Source organism: Cydia splendana, chromosome 1, assembly GCF_910591565.1.
Source record: "Cydia splendana chromosome 1, ilCydSple1.2, whole genome shotgun sequence".
Classification (NCBI taxonomy): domain Eukaryota; kingdom Metazoa; phylum Arthropoda; class Insecta; order Lepidoptera; family Tortricidae; genus Cydia; species Cydia splendana.
The window spans coordinates 8,544,171-8,565,134 of record NC_085960.1 but is presented as its reverse complement, the minus strand read 5'-3'; the positions used below and the strand labels follow the sequence as shown (position 1 = coordinate 8,565,134).

The 20,964-nt window shown below is 36.9% G+C and overlaps 2 protein-coding genes across 2 annotated transcripts in view; one reads left to right on the top strand and one right to left on the bottom strand.

The window, feature by feature from the left end:
* LOC134796104 (uncharacterized) overlaps positions 1–20,964 on the bottom strand; it is a 349,320-nt gene that overhangs the window by 270,367 nt on the left and 57,989 nt on the right. The window lies entirely within an intron of this gene.
* On the top strand, positions 9,484–19,018 carry LOC134790388 (endochitinase). Its single transcript, XM_063761157.1, has 10 exons — positions 9,484–9,542; positions 10,605–10,774; positions 11,574–11,739; positions 13,689–13,911; positions 14,139–14,262; positions 14,845–15,042; positions 15,519–15,815; positions 16,095–16,328; positions 16,631–16,705; positions 18,094–19,018. Exons 1-10 carry the CDS (start codon positions 9,485–9,487, stop codon positions 18,214–18,216), a joined length of 1,668 nt encoding a protein of 555 aa, XP_063617227.1. The 5' UTR covers position 9,484; the 3' UTR covers positions 18,217–19,018.

Sequence of the window (20,964 nt, the reverse complement as noted above, 5' to 3'; positions counted from 1 at the left end):
TCTATGTATAGCTCCATCGTAAAGACAAAATTACTATAGGTACTTAAACTAATTTTGATATACACTGAACTACCTACAGACCTATTATTGATAGAAGGCAGAAGTTTCCCTTTCGGCCGGTGACCTTTGATGACAAAGGATATCGACACCCGTGAACTCATTTGACTCCCTATTCGGAACAAGTCGACAAAACCGCATCGTATCGGTTGTTGATGTCTCTTCAAAGCAGATATGTGCGAAAGAGACATAATGTTATTATTGCACAATGGTCGTTGGCAACGTCTCTGAATAAGGATAGGGAGGTGGTTAGTATTCTGTGTGCCGGCGCATTCCTCATTTATGATGTGCAGGGCGATAATTCACAATGTTGACCAAAAACATACCCAGTTTACGTGCTATATTTCATTGCATTAGCTTTGATGGGTCCTGAGGTCAAGTAACGCTAGACACTGTCAAAAGGAGTTATGAATAAGATAGGCTGCTGCGTATTGGTAGGCTATGCGTAAGCGGCGATAGAGACGTGCGCCTGATTATATATTTGCAGATTGAAACATAAGTAAACTTATTATACGTAGTGATATAATTCATAAAACCAATATACTCGTATTTATTCATCAGTTACTGTCCAATAGCAATTGCTTCGATAAATTTTATTTACATATACTTACAGTGGAAATTATGTTTACCTGCCTTTTTTTACAATATTCAAATTTTTCGTACCTTATAATAAATAAATAATTAATTATTAATACACATTTAGCCGATTACTTGATTAGATGTTGGTCCTAGTGAACACATTATTTAAAACAAATAGGTATATAAACTAACATTTTCTAAGTGTTACATTATTTAATTAATATCGTATTACTATCGATGACATGATATTTTAATACTTGAGGGACTTGCATTCTATAACGCCCATAACCAACCTTGTAAAGAGACCGTAAGGGATCAAAATATCAAACTGTCATCATATCGTCAGAAACAAAAAGTTCTTCGCGTACTAACCATATCCGCACATACGCCTTATACCGTCAGTGAATTTTTCACATATTTCACTCCTAGGGGCGTGTTTTATGTCTTTTGCTGAGTGTCGGCATTTATAGCCCTTTCAGCCCTATTTCAAGCCTTTGACAGTTCATGGCTTCTATAAACCAATCGCGTAAACAGTTGACTCTACCCGGCACGAACAAGCAGTGCGTGTGACTTTTTTCCAAAGGCGTATGGCGTACCTATTTACATTGTAGATAAAAGTAACTGAGCATTTGATGAGACGGGCATGAAAATGTATCTTCCGGTCGTTTGTTTCTTGTAGGTATGGCAGGTTTTTCAAGAAGAAAATATTAATTAAATGTTATTAATTTACATTATCTTTAAACAAATGATTCATTTCGACGTAAACAATTGGACATGGAGGGAATAGTAAAAGTTATAAAAAATATAATAATAGGTATATATGTAGTGGGGATCTTAAGATATAATTATAAGTACAGGATTCCTGCTCCGTCTTCGCATTCGAGCGCCTTGTTATGTGGTCTCGTGCCTCTGACTGTTATGGAGACAGCTCTTATTACAGAAATTTGGACTTTAACTTCCAGCCAGAAAATTATTTGTGAATGTTATAAATTGATCCATTACAATCAACTTCAAAACTTTTAATTTTAAATGCAACATAAATTGAATCGAGGTTTATCTGCCTAATAGTTTACTTCAGTGATCATTTTCCATAATGCACACAAACTTCTTACTTAATAGGTATGTCGGTTGGTCTCTCAGTTCATAATCATAAGTATCATAACCATATGATAGATAGATCTGTGTTAAAACATAGTTCGGGCTTTACTTTTCCAAAAGGGTAAAACAGCCTTATTTAAGTGGAGTGAAATGATAAAATGGCCGAGGGAAATGCTCTTTACCCGACCCTAACCTTGTGACGTAGAATTAAATTGCGAATAGCCAAGCTTCTTTGTAAACGATATAAACAGGAGTTATTTATGAGCTTCAGGTAAGTATTGTAAAACTTCGTGATTTATCGAATTCCCCGGTATATTGCAACATACGAGTATACCGAAGTTCCGGCTTAGTTGGCTAATCTACCTATTTGACCTTACATAGTATACGTACCTATATCTAATACAACAATTAGACAAGTCTTAAATATAAATGTGATAAAAACATACTTAAGTAGTTCTCTAATAACATAAAATATTGAATATCTATATGTAGACAAACATTAGACTGTTGACTGTACTTACGATAAAGAAATACTTTTGCATACATAGCATGAACCGGAGTCCATTTAGTACGAGAAAACATAAGTCCACTAATCCGATAAGTGAGTCAGTGTTTGCGATAAAAATTTGCATTCTGGACCGCTGACCCGCTGCGTTTCTACATATGTTCGACATCCCGACCGGTTTGCATCGCTCAGCAAAAATTACATATTTGTGCCCCAAACTCCGTTGTTTTAGCCATTCTTTTCACATGTTGGTTTTTGTGTAAACAGCTTCGACGCGAAAAAAATGCCTATTCATATTCATTCCGCGATTGCGGGGTTGGTGCCATAGTAAAAGTTGCTCAGTGTGACCTACACATTAACGGGTTCGATTGAGTAGGTAAGTACCGATAGCTAGGACCGTGAACCTTAGGAGACTATAAGTACTTAATAAGCATTCATCGTGATACTTTATATCGATAATCGATTCTGTATTACCTCTAGATGTTCCTCTTCTTCTTAATCTTATTAAGTACTTAATGCACATACCTAATACCTAGTTAACCCAACCTCCTTGCATTGCGCAAATGGCATTTTGCACATCCTAAACTACATCGAAATGGCATCACAAAATCACGAATTAAAGTTATAGTCGCGGCTTAAATATGCGTTCGTATCTGATGAACCGTTTGTTCGAGTATTCCCTTAACGCAATATAGTTTTATGTTAATATTAACTCGTCCCGGCCCTTCCATGTAATGGTATAAAGTTAAACAAGTACACTTATAATTTGATCCTTGATTTGATAAACGGAGCGGAGCTAGTCTATTTCAGAATAGATAATGAATATAATGACTGAATTTACCAGAATGTTTGTAACGACTTCCGACTTAGAAACCTGTTTTTAGAATAACATGACATTAACAGGATGGCCCAAATATCTTTTTAGGATTTTTTTAACTTGCTTAAACTTGTACGAAATAAGTACTTGGCTAAGTTCTATCACAACAGGTATGAAATGCTTTATTATTCACGTATAATTTAAAAGCTAGGAAGTTTATATTGCATATCTAGAAACAAAACAATACCATAAGATAAGTCATACCTAAAACATAATTAAATAACTATCCTACAAAACTTAATCTAAAAACCTTTTGATAAATATAATTGGTAATAATAAAAAAAAAACATTAAAACTAACTATGAATTAAAGATTTAAAAACTAAACTGTAATTAAAATAAACCTACTTAAAAATTAAACTAATACATATAATATTATATAAAAACTAAAATATACTTAAAATATATGAAAATAAAAAGAAGTTATAAAAATAATACCCCTTCTAGAACCTCCGCCTGCGGCATTGAGCCCATAACGCTGGCTGCGTTACCTCTCTGTATTGCCAGCGATATGCGCTGGGAGAGGTAAGCGCCAGCCCTATGGTCTCCCGAGGCGCCGACCAGCCGTGTCGACAGGTCCCCCATGAAAGTTTTCATGTCCGCCGACCAAGGACCCATTGTTTCCACTGCAAGCGCCGCAAACTCATAATCTTGCAGTAAATATGAGTATTTGCGGCGCTTGAGTAGTTGGGCCTGGTCGGCAGCAGCGCCAGCCTGTGCCCGGGTAGCCTGATTTTACAATATACCTTATATACTTAGGTACTATCTAAATAAAAATTGATGTTGCTGTGGCTTTGCATAAATCTATTGAATATTCGGAAGAGATCATAAAAACAAATCAAATTTACTTTCTCTGTTTAAGTTGATTTATATTTACTACCAATTTATTTTCATTGCTTTTGAAGAAGCTCAGTCTTACATCACGCGAAAGCTAGGCTCTTTATCTTCATTTTAACGTGCGTCTGACCAATAAAATTGCTTCTCTAATACCTACCAATTTCACGCTAAACTGAAAAGTGCCCTAGGTCCTGGAACTCTCAGCTGAAGCGCGGACTTTTCAGAAAACTCTATGTCTTAGTTTAAAAACCTGCCACTTCTTGAAGTCCTTGACAATCACAATTTTCACTCCTTTTTGTGAAATATAATTTTCAATAGTCCACAAATTCATCGCGTACTCGCGTCTAATACCAGTCCAGCTATATATGTACCTACATAAATCACTTCATGATGGACGTTAGTCACGTAAGCTGAAGAAGCCGGTTCGATTCCGGCCTCGGCCACCGGTGGACTTGGTAATTAGGGTTCCGTACCCAAAGGGTAAAACGGGACCCTATTACTAAGACTTCGCTGTCCGTCCGTCCGTCCGTCCGTCCGTCCGTCCGTCTGTCACCAGGCTGTATCTCACGAACCGTGATAGCTAGACAGTTGAAATTTTCACAGATGATGTATTTCTGTTGCCGCTATAACAACAAATACTAAAAACAGAATAAAATAAAGATTTAAATGGGGCTCCCATACAACAAACGTGATTTTTGACCAAAGTTAAGCAACGTCGGGAGTGGTCAGTACTTGGATGGGTGACCGTTTTTTTTTTTTGCTTTTTTTTTGTTTTTTTTTTTTATATGGTACGGAACCCTTCGTGCGCGAGTCCGACTCGCACTTGCCCGATTTTTTTATTTTTTCTTTAGTGTATACATTGTCGCACAAGAGCACAATAGAAGGTATACACTGGGTAAGTAGGCGTCGTTAACTGGAGCAATATGCACCGTTAAGTGACAAATGAGACCGTTAACTAAACGCCTGTCATCATTGTTCAACACTGTTGTCATTTCGACGTGAGAAGTAGGATAGAATTGCATGCATTGTATTGTATTCAATTAAGGATCGTCGTCTCTTCTCTCTTGTGTATACGACGTGAGCTAAATAATAGACAATCGTGTTTACTTCCATTCCACGAAAGACGAAAGATTAAGTACTTCAGAAAAAAAAACAAAATACTATGTAAATTTATTGACCCAAAAAAGAAACAAAATTATAAACTGCCTTTAAACTCTAAATGCTTTATTTTGTTTAGTTACGATACTGGTATTGAATGGAATTAAATCTGACACAACTGCTCGTATTATTTGCTAGCTACGAGTGTTTCCTGAAAATTACTAAAGTTGTATCACTGAAATTATTCATAGTTGATAACGTAATAGTGGAGTGTGCTCAAGCCATAAAAAAGTCAAATACGGCGTTCACTGAATAAGAGATTTCCTTTGGTAGAATCAATCTTTGTGTTCCTAAAATGTATTTAAGAATTGGAGCCACCCAGATTTTTGATGCAGGTGGGGGGGTTTTAAGGATCGGTGACGTCTGAGGTTAATATTTTTTTAAGTATAGGTTCTATGTCAAGTTTAGTATCATTTTCAACTAAATTAAAGATGTAGACATAGATTTCATCTAAATCGGTTCAGCCGTTATTGATTTCCCATACAATCTTACACCTTCCTTTTCACTTTTGAGAGATTTTTTTTTAATAAAAAGTATCCTATGTTCTTCCCCGGGACTCAAAATATCTCTATACCAAATTTTATCTAAATCGGTTCAGCGGTTATTGGATCCCCATACAAATTTCCACCTCCCTTTTCACACCCTTAAGGGATGATTTTTGGGATTAAAAGTATGCTATGTTATTACCTGGGACTGAAACTATCTCTGGACCAAATTTTAACTAAATTGGTTTAGCGGTTTAGGCGTGAAGAGGAATTAAAAAAAAAAGTATTTTTTTCATATTTTATGTGTGTGTTCATGTCGCCTCGGATATGGGTGAATATGGTATCGATGCATTCAGTGTAATGCCCTGAACACAAATATATGAGATGACAAGCGCGAAAGTGGTGGGGGTAGTTGCTGTGGCGTCATAAAGTCTGCAGTACAAAACTTTTTTTTTAGTTTCTTTTAAACATACCATGTGGGGTACCAAATGGGTACCACTTGAAAGTCAACAGTGGATTGTGAAATTTTTGAACGTTTTCTAATAATTTGTTAGACCAAGTATTGAAAATGTTACAGTATCTTATATATTTGTAATCTACTCACAAAGCCCTTTCATTGGGTACCCCACATGGTATGTTTAAAAGAAAATAAAAAAAAAGTTTGTACTGCCGACTTTATGACGTCACAGCAACTACCCCCACCACTTTCGCGCTTGTCATCTCATATATTTGTATTCAGGGCATTACACTGAATGCGTCGGTACCATATTCATCCATATCTGAGACGACATGAGCGAAAATCGATTTCTAGAAGACTTTTCTCTCGTTGGCCGGGCCACTAAGTAGCTTAAATGACATAGATATCAAGATCAAGTTGAGAGCCCCGCCCCCAAAAAATTTACATCAAAAATCTCGGTGGCTCCACTTCTTAAATCCATCTTTGGGTCCTAAGGACCAATCCTGCCAAAGGAAATCTCTTGTTCACGCAACGCCGTATCCCACCCCCAGCACCTTCCGCTATAACTGTGGCACTAATTTTTGAGAAGGTTTTGGAGAAATCTGATATTGCCACGAATCTAATTTATAGTCGACCACGGTCTTGGTCGAAGTTGTGTTTTCCCTTTTTCCATGATCGGTTCGCGTAATAGTGATGTTAATTTGTTTCGACTACTTAATGTGAGAATGAAGCACGTGGGCAAGGTAGACCGCTGGAATAATTACCTAAATACTCAGTTCTCTGCTATTTAACAATTGTTATTATTAACCATTGTTATTAAGTGTACCTAGAGAGAAAATAATATGACATAATTCGTAAAAAATGCTATGAAGGTAGTTCATTATTTTTGAAGTGCAACAATATTTTAATGTTTTAGGAATGAAGGAGAAAAGTCTAAAAAAACACATTTGTTCCCCAAGAGATTTCAAGTAAAGCATAACTGTAACAATTTTAAAATTACAACAACCACAATCCTATTTATACATTTGTTTTGATCACCCAATTTTCCGACGCCGGGGTCGCGGCAAACCTCGACGGCGTTGTCGAGATGACCTTGACGCATTTGATAGGAACTGGTGGGAGACGGGTAAAAACCGGGATACGTGGAAAAGGAGGAGGGAGGCCTTTGCCCAGCAGTGCGACACTCTAGGCTCATATAAATATAAATAAACTTATAATTATTAGACATGCAGACAATGTGTTCTGCAGTAGTACTGCCGAGTGCAGACCAACATAATATCTACTATATCTACTGACCTAATGACTGGCAAGTATTTTGATGATTGAGCCATTTTCGGATGGTTAAACTCTTAAATACCTATACTTACTGTCAACATCGTTTGCACATCCACATAGGTATAGGTACTTTTGTGTAATTTTGACATCAGTTTAATTTTCTTTTCACTCCTTATTTCGGTTCCCTTACTTACCTACGTTACATTTACAGTAGAAACCTTACCTACCAATAAGCCTAATAAGGTTTTGTATTAAGAATGGTTGTAACATAGTTATTGAAATAATTGATGTAACAACATGTTAAGAATGTATACATATACATACACATTCCGAGACTTGTTAGGGTTCCGTACCTCAAAAGGAAAAAACGGAACCCTTATAGGATCACTCGTGCGTCTGTCTGTCTGTCTGTCTGTCTGTCTGTCCGTCTGTCACAGCCGATTTTCTCCGGAACTACTGGACCAATCAAGTTGAAATTTGGTACACATATGTAAGTTTGTGACCCGAATACGGACATGTAACGTAAACAAATGAATTTTAAACATGGGGGCCACTTTTGGGGGGTAAATGAAAAAATGAAAAAAAAATTTTTTCAAACTATATCATGTTACATATCAAATAAAAGAGCTTATTGTAAGGATTTCAAATAATTTTTTTTTATAATTTTCGAATCAACAGTTTAGAAGTTATTCAAGAAAATAGGCAAAAAATGACCATTCCCCCCTTATCTCCGAAACTACTAGGTCTAAAATTTTGAAAAAAAAAACATAAAATAGGTCTGTACCTATAGATGACAGGAAAACCTATTAGAAATGTACAGTCAAGCGTGAGTCGGACTTAATTACAGTTTTTAATCCAACCCCTACGGATTTTTTAAAGAGGTCCCATCCCTTCTCTGTATGAAATCCTGGATTCGCGCCTGGTTGGGACTAAAAGTAAAATTGCGTTTGTATATCGAAAAATTTTCGCGCTCGCTTCGCTCGCGTTTTCAATAACTTTATAAGGTGTGATAAAGGTGACATTCGGGTGGCGACTGCAGCAACATTACTCTGTTGCAACGTTACTGTTGCAGTACTGTCAACTTCCGTGATAAAATGATGTGACTGATTTCCATACTAAAAGTAAAAATTTACAACTGTCTATCATATTGCGTTTTTATATCGAAAAATTTCCGCACTCGCTTCGCTCGCGTTTCTTTTACTTTCTAAGCTATGATAAAGGTGACATTCGGGTGGCGACTGCAACAGCATTAGGTACTCTGTTGCAACATTACTGCTGCGGCACTGTCAATTTTCGTGATAAAATGATGTGACTGATTTCCATTCTCAGCTGTAACGCGGCAATGAACTTCTCTCAATTTACCAAAAAATCAATGTATTATAATCTTGATGACCCGAGGGAGAGGGGGCACTTAGAAATCCTTAGGGCATCAACATATCTTAATCCGGCACTGATTGTTAAAAATTGTGTAATATACGGAACCCTTGGAACGCGAGTCCGACTCGCACTTGTTTTTAATTTAATTCTAGTCATGTGGATTATGAGCAAGCGAATGTTTAGCAAAACATAGCATCCCTTTATACGTAACTAAAATGGTATTCAACAATTTACTAGTACCTAATCTATCCAATATTATCATTCCAATTTTCCAGGAATTTATAACTATGTAACCTTATAAACGAGGCTGTAAAATTTAATCAAATTATTTTCCATAATATGCTCGTTTGACTTTATACTAGGTAGGCTTAAGAAATTAGTTTACATGAAATTGACATTTACCGGCCAGCGAGCTTTGTAAAATGCTGTTATCTTTATTTTGTCTCTGACAAATAGTTTTCATATTTTGGTTTTTTACCTTATTGTATTGTAAAGCAAATCATTAAATACGATTCATTATTATGTTTGAAATAATGAATTAATTCTAAATCAAATAGATTAAAAACCATCTACAGTAAAGGGCCATAAAGTTTGCACATCGGAATTTCGGCTTCGTAGAGCGTTGTCTCTTTCATTCTCGTTGCCTCCAATATTCTCTTTCTAAATACCGATGTGCAAACTTTATGGCCCTTTACTGTACTAATACAAACTACATAATCGTAGCTCAGAAATGTTTGTAGGATTTATTGTGAACACAAACATTTGGTTACAGAGTGCAAGATGCGTGCGATCCTAGCGTCGTTGGCCTTCCTGGCGGCCGCTATGACTGCGGTAGAATGTGAGTACCTACATACTAACATAGGTACTTAATTACATTCTTTCTTTTCAGTATGGAGATATAAGATTACTAATATACTTTAGTTCAGTTTATGTGTATTTCTTGTGTACAACATAAAATAAACGGAGTTTAAAACCTAATTTTCTTGTTTTATCCTTACGAGATGTTAAAACCTTCTACTTCGTACAAGTTGTATGATAAGAGTCTTAGAAAAATGTATCCAAATCGTTAACTTTTGCAATGTCCACAGAGAAGATAGCGTTTTCCCGAAAGTTTTTGCCCCAAATAAGTAAGCTTAACGAAATAAAGCTGTGGCGATAACTCCGGGACAGTAATGCGCTCCCGGACCCGCCGGGAAGACAGTTTACTTATTGAACCGTCGGTTTATCTTCGTTTCCCATAAAAAGGGTCATTGAATGCATTAAAACAACATTAAAACAACGTACGGCCCAGTTTGGTAATTAAGAAAAGATGGGATTCGAAAAAGCAGCATATACCTACTTAAGTCATTTTCATCACAGTTCATAATTTTCATTAGTACTCGCAAAGTGCGTTTTTTGACACAGCATACATATTATAATATAATATTTATCCAAGAAATCATTTTTATGATAATATCACCAAATATTATTTTGTAAATCGAAGTGAATAATGTTTATTGGTAGGTAAACAAGATTTTTTTATTCTTATAAAAATTAGAACAATTACTTTAGCTATTACCTGTTTGAATCTATACCTACCGAAAAACGATATCTTTGAAAAACGATAGACCAAAATTGGATTAGTATTTATTTCAATCTAGAGATGTGTGTTTTTTCGTAAGCGTGTAACTTTGTGTGTTACATGGGCGATATTTAGTAGGATTGTAAACGCAAATCAAAAACGTTCCGTGTATGTAATAATTCGTGTGTAAGTTATGAAAAATACTTTGGTACGAGCCGGGGTTTAAATCCGCGACCTTCGGAAATGAGCTTATGTATATATTAACTACCTTCGTTTAATTTTTCATTTGGAGCTTAGCAATTATTTTATGTTAATAATTGTTGTTTTATGGTATAATAGCGGATGGCAGAGCGCGCATCGTATGCTACTTCAGCAACTGGGCGGTGTACCGGCCCGGCGTCGGCCGCTACGGCATCGAGGACATCCCCGTCGACCTGTGCACGCACATCATCTACTCCTTCATCGGCGTCACGGAGAAAACACACGAGGTTCTCGTTATCGACCCTGAGGTAACATTAAAACTGCTACCAAACTAAGCTAAACTCTAAAATATCACGTAAATAACGTTGTTACTAAAGAAAAAATCGAGGAGACTACCCCATTCGTTGGTGAAAAAAAAAACGAAATACAACTGCAATTGACTCTGTACCAAACCACCAAACTACCAAATTCTCAGGCGTATTTTTCCTAGCTGAAGCATTCGATTTATCGGTATTGGAGCTCCTAGTCCATTCGGCTACAATATCCTACACTTCCTACAGTATACTCCAAAACGTAATTCAAGACCAAAAAAGTAAGAAAATGTTGGCACTGCAATAATTTTTTGTTTGTAAAATAGTAAATTCCTTTTGATAAATAATCACGCTAAGATAATTTATTAATTAGTAATTTTACTCCTACTATTTAAAAAAGTACTTTTATTTACTTAATTTTACTTAAATACAAGACGCGCTAGTAAAAAGTGGCAACATTTTCTTACTTTTTTGGTCTTAAATTACGTTGCAGTATAGTTATTACACATTTAATATTCTAAATGAAACTGTATGTATGATGATCCTAAATGGTACCCTAATAGACCACTGGTGGTGGATGACAATATCAACTCAAACATGACATTTCCGCATATGAAAGGTTAGGCTTCTTTAACACTCACTAGTAATTGCTGTTCAACAAGATGGTGCTAAGCAGTACCTATAATAGATACTTAGAGCAATTTTTTATTATAAAAAATGTATATGTAGCTACCTCTTTATTTATCATTGACAAGGTTGATAAATAAATGTTAGTATAATCTGCGTAAATTTCCAGCTTGACGTGGACAAGAGTGGGTTCCGCAATTTCACATCGCTGCGCGCGTCCCACCCCAACGTGAAGTTCATGGTGGCCGTGGGCGGCTGGGCCGAGGGCGGCTCCAAGTACTCGCACATGGTCGCGCAGACCAGCTCGAGGCTAACCTTTGTAAGGAGCGTGGTTGGTAAGATCATGCTAATATTTTGTGCTAATAGTTTAGTTTACAGATTACACGCTAGATAGCGATATTTGACCCCCTGACTAATACGGCTATCCCCCCCCCCCCCCGCCCCACCCCCCACCAACAAATACCTACTCGTACTTTTTATGACAACACACGCTGTGTTCACAAATAATTCTCTACAACCTATCTACGAGTATAGCAGTATACGACGTCGTGTGGTAATTCGTAATGGTTTTATTTAAACTAGCTAGGATGTCGTTTTTATCTCTCATCAAATCAAATTAAACTTTCATGTCGTTTCCCCTTATAAGCAACACATAAACCCCTCTACATAGCTCTAAATAAAGTGAATATTATTAACCTTGCAGCAAATTCCTAAAACTGAAATAAAATAAGTATCATAATACTACGGAACACAAAGGATGTTATCCTTTGTGTTTAATTTAACGAGTTCCTTTACGAGTTAGGTACATAATTGTTTGGTTCAGTCATGTATAAAATAATACGTCATGTTACACAAACTTACGTGACACAAAGGTTTCAGGACTTCATAACAGAGTAGGTATATTTGAGGTTACCATTTTATAACAATTTGTTGAATTATTGCGGTCAGTGGCTTAATTGCTCGAGGATTAAATCGGGTTAATAGGGTATTGCATTAAACCTTTCAGACAACCAAACGATTACGCGAGTAGGTATGCTAATCGTGTTGTTGTTTATTGAGTTTGTTACCTACATGGAGAGATTCCTTTCATTAATATATATAAAAATGTATAAATTAGATAAAGAATTGATCATCTCTCTCTATTTATTGCTAAAAAATACTTCATTGTTGTGTGTGCTATCATAAATTACGTTGGAATTATTTACATAAACTATTCCTCACGGAAATATTTATGTTACGCTAAGCGCTTACAAAGAAATACATTTTTCCGGATGCCGGCAGATGCGACAATATGCCAAAGCAAAATGTAGTTTTACGTCCCCGTGCTGTGTTACGTCGTCAGTCTATTCCAGTTAACATTGTTATCGAATTTGAATGTGAGGAAAAATACATTGCTATCGTCTAAAACCGGACACAGACCGGCCACTTTATAAGTATGAAGTGGACACAACATTTTGCAAATACCAAAACGCATGCCATCGTGCATAGCGTTTGTAAACAAGTGTTAGTTCTCTAGGTTGTTTATTTTGTGTTGTAGTTTTCTCTATCATGGAAACCGAAGCAAACTTCTGTTAAAATGAATAATTTACGAGAATATGAGAACTCTTCCACTTTTACATAAACTCATAATAATAGGCAGTGGTGGGCGAACCGCGAGCGTGATTAAAAATATATAAAACCTACGTAAACATTCTCATCACGACTGTACCACGACAGCGGGAATTTTTATATTGTTCTACGGTAGCCCGTTTTGCTTTGACTCGAGTCGAATAAATGTCATATTCCAGAGATATATCATGCTCCGTGTAAGCCGTGGTCTACACGCTGACGATCTCCACCTTTTGACGATTTCAAATAGGATTTACGCTGGATTTACGTGAGCATAAGATAGTGTATTTATCTGATGTCATATTATATTATGTTCTTTGTTTTCTTGTAAGCGGATCAAAAAGAAAAAGCACCGATGTGAGAACAAGGAAATTGTTTAATTTACAAGAAGAAGAAAATTATATTCCGTTTAGTGGACAATGTATTTTTTCCACAGAGCAGAATAAGATATACATATATTTTAATTTCTTCTCCGATTCTGTATTAAATATATTAGTAAAAACTAGCACAGGATGGGATGATTAGGTATAATAACTAAATACCTGTCAAGATAAGCCAATAAAATGTTATAGAACACGGAGCTAGGTACTTCTCGTTCTCTTACACATCTTTACAGCTGTCTTTAAAAATGTAGGGTTATGAATGTCATGATCATGATATAATCATGTTGTTTTAGACTTCCTCAACAAATACGAGTTCGACGGGCTGGACTTGGACTGGGAGTACCCCGGCGCGGCGGACCGCGGCGGCTCCTTCTCGGACAAGGACCGGTTCCTCTACCTGGTGCAGGAGCTGCGGCGCGCCTTCGTCCGCGCCGGCAAAGGCTGGGAGCTCACCGCCGCCGTGCCGCTCGCCAACTTCAGGCTCATGGAGGGCTACCACGTCCCCGATCTGTGCCAGTGAGCTCAACTACATTTTTTCATTGTCATTCATACCTCCTCACATGTATACCGGTAAGGTTTGCTCAAAAATACGACACAAAAGTATTTAACTCATCCATTTCTGTTATCAAAAGGTGTTTAAAAATCTGACAGACGCAAAATGCACGTGTCCATTTTCGTATTGATTTAGTTTTTATCTCGACAAGGCACGAATTCCTATAAAACTTAATAATTATTTATCGCAGGGAGCTGGACGCGATCCACGTGATGTCGTACGACCTCCGCGGCAACTGGGCCGGCTTCGCCGACGTGCACTCCCCCTTGTACAAGCGTCCGCACGACCAATGGGCGTATGAAAAACTCAATGTGGTAAGCTATTTTAGTAAAAGCTTGCAATTTGAAACCTCTTTTAGAATGAAAACAACGATCATATACATATATTAATAATATGCAGGTTGAGTTAAATATTAACCTTGTTGTCTTATAAATAAATCACATGTTTCTGTTCTGATAAATGTAGGAGCGCCACTTTGCTGCCATAAAAGAGTAGGCGTCATAATACATTAGCTACATCTAAGAAGTTGTGACGCCACGCCAAACATTTCACTCACCTGAATGTGAGCGTGGGTTGGAAAAAAGAGAACAACATTTTCCGTGCTAAACATATTATTTATGTCATAATCTTGGTTGAGGCGTAATAAATAAAAACAATGCTAAACGTGCAATAATATGTTGAAGTAAGTATATGCATTTGTTAATACAAGTGGAGTGCCGTGCTCGTGATTTGTATGGGAAATACTCAGATTGGGTAACCGGCAATAGCACATCGTACCTAAATACAATTAACATATACCTAGCAGTTTAAAATACGCAGAAGTCTCGGGCAGTTGATCTAGATAATATAATTAAAGTATTCAAACGGAGGATGATAAGTACCTAATATAATTTCAGAATGATGGGCTGAACCTCTGGGAAGAAAAAGGCTGCCCCTCCAACAAGCTGGTTGTCGGCATTCCGTTCTACGGACGCTCGTTCACCCTGTCCGCCGGAAACAACAACTACGGCCTCGGCACCTACATCAACAAGGAGGCCGGCGGCGGAGACCCTGCACCCTATACCAATGCCACTGGATTCTGGGCCTATTATGAGGTAATTTTACAAATTAACACACATATTTACCAATTACTTGTGGTCACTTCGACAATAAAATTGATTTAAATGGAAGAAAAAATAACATTAAACCTAAGCATAAGCTGTCTGCAAGAGATCGCTCTTTAGCGGTAAGAACGCCTATTGTCTACCATACTTAGTGTAATTTACACGCTTAATCAGTTATACTGTGTGCAATATAGAATATTTGTATAGTGCAGCGATCGGCAACCTTTTAGCAGCCAAGGGCCACATAGTACCTAGTTAACGAAGTTGACGCGGGCCGCACTTTGTTAATATTTATGACTTTATCAGACATTGTCGTTTATCCATATTACATACAAAATAGCCAGGGAAGCTCGCGGGCCGCTTGTTGCCGACCGCTGGTATAGTGTATTAAAAATTATCCTTGACACTTGCTGTAGCTAAAATCATTAAGTACTTACCAACTGAAATAATATATCATATTCTTGTAGATTTGCACAGAGGTAGACGCCAAAGATTCAGGCTGGACCAAAAAGTGGGATGAAGCCGGCAAATGCCCCTACGCTTACAAAGGCACCCAATGGGTGGGATACGAAGACCCTCGCAGTGTGGAGATCAAGATGAACTGGATCAAAGAGAAAGGCTACCTCGGCGCCATGACTTGGGCTATTGACATGGACGATTTCAAGGGGCTTTGTGGTGACGAAAATCCTTTGATGAAGCTTTTGCATAAACACATGAGCTCTTATATTGTGCCGCCTCCTCGTACCGGACATACTACACCTACTGTAAGTATTCGATGTCTTTACAGTGGTAGGCGTTAAAAGGGCCAATCTAAATGTCGTTAGCTCTATTTTTAGCGAAAACGGGACAAGGATTGCGTAGGAAAGGATCACGAAAAACTGTAATCTTGTAATTTATATTAATGAAATAGTTAAAAAAACCTAAACCAGTTTTTCGTGATCCTTTCCTACGCAATGCTTGTCCCGTTTTCGCTAAAAATAGAACCCGTGAGAGACGAAAATTTTGCTAAGCGGTATCAGAATAATATAAACAACTTTTCGCAGCCGGAATGGGCCCGCCCTCCATCTACCGCCGCTAACCCGTCAGAAGGCGCTCCCGTCATCACAACAACAACAACCTCAAGACCCGCGCCGGCCAAGCCCGTGACCACCGTCCGGCCTGTTTCGAGACCAGTCTCTACTGCTGCTCCCACCACTACCACATCAGCACCTGTGAAGGAACCTCAGGCACCAGCAAGTATTGCTCCGGAGAAACCAGATATTGAAGAACCCCCAACGGTATTTAAAATATAATATACCTTCAGTTTTTATATTACTTACAGTTCGACACATTTACTTGATAACACTAATATACCTAAACCCAAAGGTTGTCTGGAAGAGATCGCTCTTTAGCGATAAGACCGCCTGTTGTCTGCCTCTACATTTGATCAATTGTTCTTTTCTTTTGTATCTTTTTACTGAGGTGTGCCAATAAAGAGTATTATATCTATCAATCTACCTATTACATTTAGCATAAAATAATACGTAAGTTATCATACCTTATTATTATTATCATTTATTGAAACATTTAAATATTACAGGATAACGAAGTTGACAACCATAATGTATGCGACAATGAAGAGGACTATATTCCCGACAAAAAGAGGTGTGATAAGGTATGCAAAGACAACCTTCTTTTTCCATCAAACAAAACAACGCAACCTAATTGAAATTAAAATTAGGCTTGTTAGAATCGCCTCAACGAGAAGTAGATCACTCTTTTAAGAATAGTACAGTTGGCGTTAATAGTACATTGTGTATTAAGGGCGGGAAATAAGAAATTACGAACGAGTGTCAATTTTAAGCCCGACGCGAAGCGAGGGCTTAAAATGTTCACGAGTTCGGAATTTCTTTACCGCCCGTGGCACACACAATGTTTTTCATCACACTTGTAAGGAAAAAAAGGAGAATTAATAAAAACAAACTTCTGTATAAAACACTTTTCCGCCCTAGGGCGAAAATTTCAATTTCCCGCCCGCAAGCCCTACGTGTAAATAAGTGTTTTTCATCACACTTGCTCGGAAAAGATTTTTTCCGCCCTAGGGCGAAAATTTCAATTTCCCGCCCGCAAGCCCTACGTGTAAATACATCTTTTCCGAGCAAGTGTGATGAAAAAACTTTTTCATCACACTTGCTCGGAAAAGATGTATTTACACGTAGGGCTTGCGGGCGGGAAATTGAAATTTTCGCCCTAGGGCGGAAAAAATCTTTTCCGAGCAAGTGTGATGAAAAACACTTATTTACACGTAGGGCTTGCGGGCGGGAAATTGAAATTTTCGCCCTAGGGCGGAAAAGTGTTTTATACAGAAGTTTGTTTTTATTAATTCTCCTTTTTTTCCTTACAAGTGTGATGAAAAACATTGTGTGTGCCACGGGCGGTAAAGAAATTCCGAACTCGTGAACATTTTAAGCCCTCGCTTCGCGTCGGGCTTAAAATTGACACTCGTTCGTAATTTCTTATTTCCCGCCCTTAATACACAATGTACTATTACAGTACATATGGTGCTACTTTACCGCCCTAGGGCGGGATTAAGGGCAATACATGCCTATGTCAAAAATTTAAAGGGCCATATGTACTGTAAAACGTTGTACAATACACGTGCGAAAAGTTAATTCGGCACTCGTGTCGATTTAAAACACTCCCTTCGGTCGTGTTCCAATTTATCGCCATCGTGGCGAATTTCCTACTTTTCGCACTTGTATCGTAATGTACTAATAATTTTCTATAACTATAATGCAATGTTTCACATAAAACTTACCTACTTGTAATGCATATTATACCCCGACGCAAATCAGGTGAAATTAGATGTTACGTTACAAAGCCCGACTATTCGCAGCTTTTCTTACCTTATCTTTATTTACTTTAGGTTTTCTGCACATTTTGAATACCTAATCAATATAAGTTTAAATTTTACTCGAATTAATCAGTCAAGGTTAATGTCCATTTTTACTGAAACCTCTGCCTCGAATTAAAATAACGCTATATATACTATATTTTTTTCAGTACTGGCGGTGTGTCAACGGAGAGGGGGTGCAGTTTACATGCCAGCCGGGCACTGTGTTCAATGTCAAACTGAACGTGTGTGACTGGCCAGAGAGCGCCAAGCGAAACGACTGCCAGGCGTGAAATAAAACTACGTGTCTCAGACCGATTCAAACAAACTGGAAGTAGGGCTTAATCTGAAAATATACCTCAAAGTTGCACGGGGTTAATCTAAGAATAAACACTATTCTTGTTTGTAGTAATTAAAAACAAGTGGCATTTCTATTACTTACATTAATAATTTAGTTGGTACGATAACTTGAACAAAGTAAGCTTAATTACTCGTAAGACTGTAAAATATGTTACATGTTTTAAGTACATATATTATAAAATCAGAAGTTATAAAGCTGTTAATGTACAGATTTTTAACAATTCATGTGATTTATAAAACGGATACTGCCAATTATTTAATGATACAGATTCTTTTATCACGACTGAAACCTCTAAGTCCCATTCTGTATTTATGCTTCGTGAAAGTGGTGTTTAATCATGGCTAATTTAAACAATGTTGTCGTCAATTTATCTGATTAGCGTAATTTATTTGGAGGATAGGCCCATTGTTTCTCCTTTGTTATTTTTGTGCGACTGAATTCTGGCACGAAAGCACTCTTTAAATATGCGAGAGTTGTTATATAGATTTTAGTTTAAGTTAGGTCGTCGTAAAGGTCTCGTATAATATTGTCGTATTTCGTTTTTTTTTTCTGGAACTTAATACGCTAATGTTATTATTCGTAGGTAGAATTTAGAACGATACTCGATTGTGTTAATACTCTAATATTTATAGTGATTGACATTTGTCTTTTCGATGTGTTCAAAAGAGGTACGTAGAGTTAAGTTATACAATATTTATTAATCGAAACTTATCATAAAATATACATTATCAAATTGTATTTGTGATTTTTATTCATATTTTTCCAGTATTAAAACTGTTTTTTTTTTCAATTAGCTTTGGAAGTCAATAATTGAGTGATAATTGATACAAAATTGAGCGTCAAGAGGAAAGGGGACGCCGCTTCTCCATACAAACGTAGTCCCCATTTTCCTCTCTGGATATTGACATTATGGAAAATATTTTTATATAAGTTGATGTACCTAAATTAACCATAATATCTATGCCCCTACGTTTGGCTTTTTTTCGATTTTTTTAAATTTTTGTATAAAAATCAAACGTAGGGGCATTGTTGTAGTTGATATACCTACAGCAAATTGTATCAAAAATCAAAATATTTTCAATAATGTTAATATCCACACGGAGAGACAAACTTAGTAGAAACAAGTAAAAAATATTAATCATTAGTAAAATTTTAGTGAATCCCATGACAAGTAGATTATACTAACGGTTATATACCAGTTTTACTAATAGTATTTACTAAACCCAAAAAAGAAATCCTTTTTGGAAACACAATACTGTTTACTAAAAACAAGTAAACTTTATTAGGAATTATAAAAAAAAAGTCATGGTATTTATAAAGCTGAGAAGTTTTATCTAGTATTTTGTTTCTTGGTTTTACTAATCCCGTGACTAAAATTCACATTAGTTTGCTTGGAAACAATAAAGCAGCACTCTTATTTTCAGTAATATTTTTACTAGAAATTACAAATCTATAGAATAGGTAATTCATGGAATTCAGTAAGCTGCGATTTAATTTCAAGTACCTAACTATAATTGCAATGTACACATGCGTCCGCACCTGAGCCTGATCCAAGCGATTCAAACGCTATCGAAACATACCAGACATATTTAGATCCCGTAAGGAACAATCACTTCTGACGTGATCTAAATTTGCGTGGCACGCTCCAATCGCGCTTGAATGGCTTGGATCAGGATCAGGTACGGGTGCATCTGTAAATTGCAATTATGGTTACTTACAAGTCGCTAGCCCAATTTTTTAGGTTTCTTTGTTATATGTTCAACGTAGTTAAAATTAGACTTAGTCATAGTTCCATTCAACGACACACCACATGCACCAAACTATTTTTTTGGGCATAATGACATAATTTCTTCCTTTCGCCGATGAGGTTACAAGCAAAATGGACAAGTCAAAGATGGATACGGACATGGTATAATAATATACTCCGCCTGGTACTCCATTCCGAGATTCGCGTATGACCTAACTGACACGCGCCTACGTCATCATGCTGTTTACAGGTTCTCAAACTTTGAAATGTGGGAGAATTTTAACCAACGGTGAAAATTATTTTAACGGCATTAATTTTAAGTTATTCATGTAGAAACATAGTAAAATAAAACCAATCTAATGTATTAAATTAAACTTTATTTATCTATACAAGACAAACGTTTGAAAAACTAATTCACAGTTACACATTAATTACCAAGCTTACGACGTGAAAAGTTTGGAAAACACTGCGACTGCTGACACTGAGCGAGAAGGAAATAACAATTAACACGCGTTCGACAAGGATGACGGTCAGGGCATGAAGTTATCTAGATCCGAATTGTCAAATGTGCACAGCGCTATCCTGTGTTGCCAGTAGTATAAACAGAATAACCCGAAAGTCTGAAATTTCTTTCGTGAATCGGAAGATATTGCTAACGAGTAATAAAAATGACGTGTTATTGTAAAATTTAAGCTAAAATACATATAAATGAAAATTATAAAATTATAAAGAAATATTTTAACTTATTAACCATAGGTATAATGTACCCATGTAACATGTTATGTTGAAATAAAGTGGCAATGTTATTGTGACGTAGGCCCGTGTCACTCTGGGAATGGAAGACCATGTTTTATTAGACCATGGATACAGAGTACGCGTGCGGGGGGAGGGGCGGCCAGTGCGTTTAGGAATCTTGTTATTAGTACACTTTAC

What these genes read in the sequence shown, in the direction of transcription:
- LOC134790388 (XM_063761157.1), top strand. Translation starts at nt 9,485, where the DNA reads ATGCGTGCGATCCTAGCGTCGTTGGCCTTCCTGGCGGCCGCTATGACT. An exon ending in TTCTCGTTATCGACCCTGAG is followed by an intron (nt 10,775 to 11,573) that starts GTAACATTAAAA and finishes GTAAATTTCCAG; the next exon opens with CTTGACGTGGACAAGAGTGG. An exon ending in ATATTGAAGAACCCCCAACG is followed by an intron (nt 16,329 to 16,630) that starts GTATTTAAAATA and finishes TAAATATTACAG; the next exon opens with GATAACGAAGTTGACAACCA.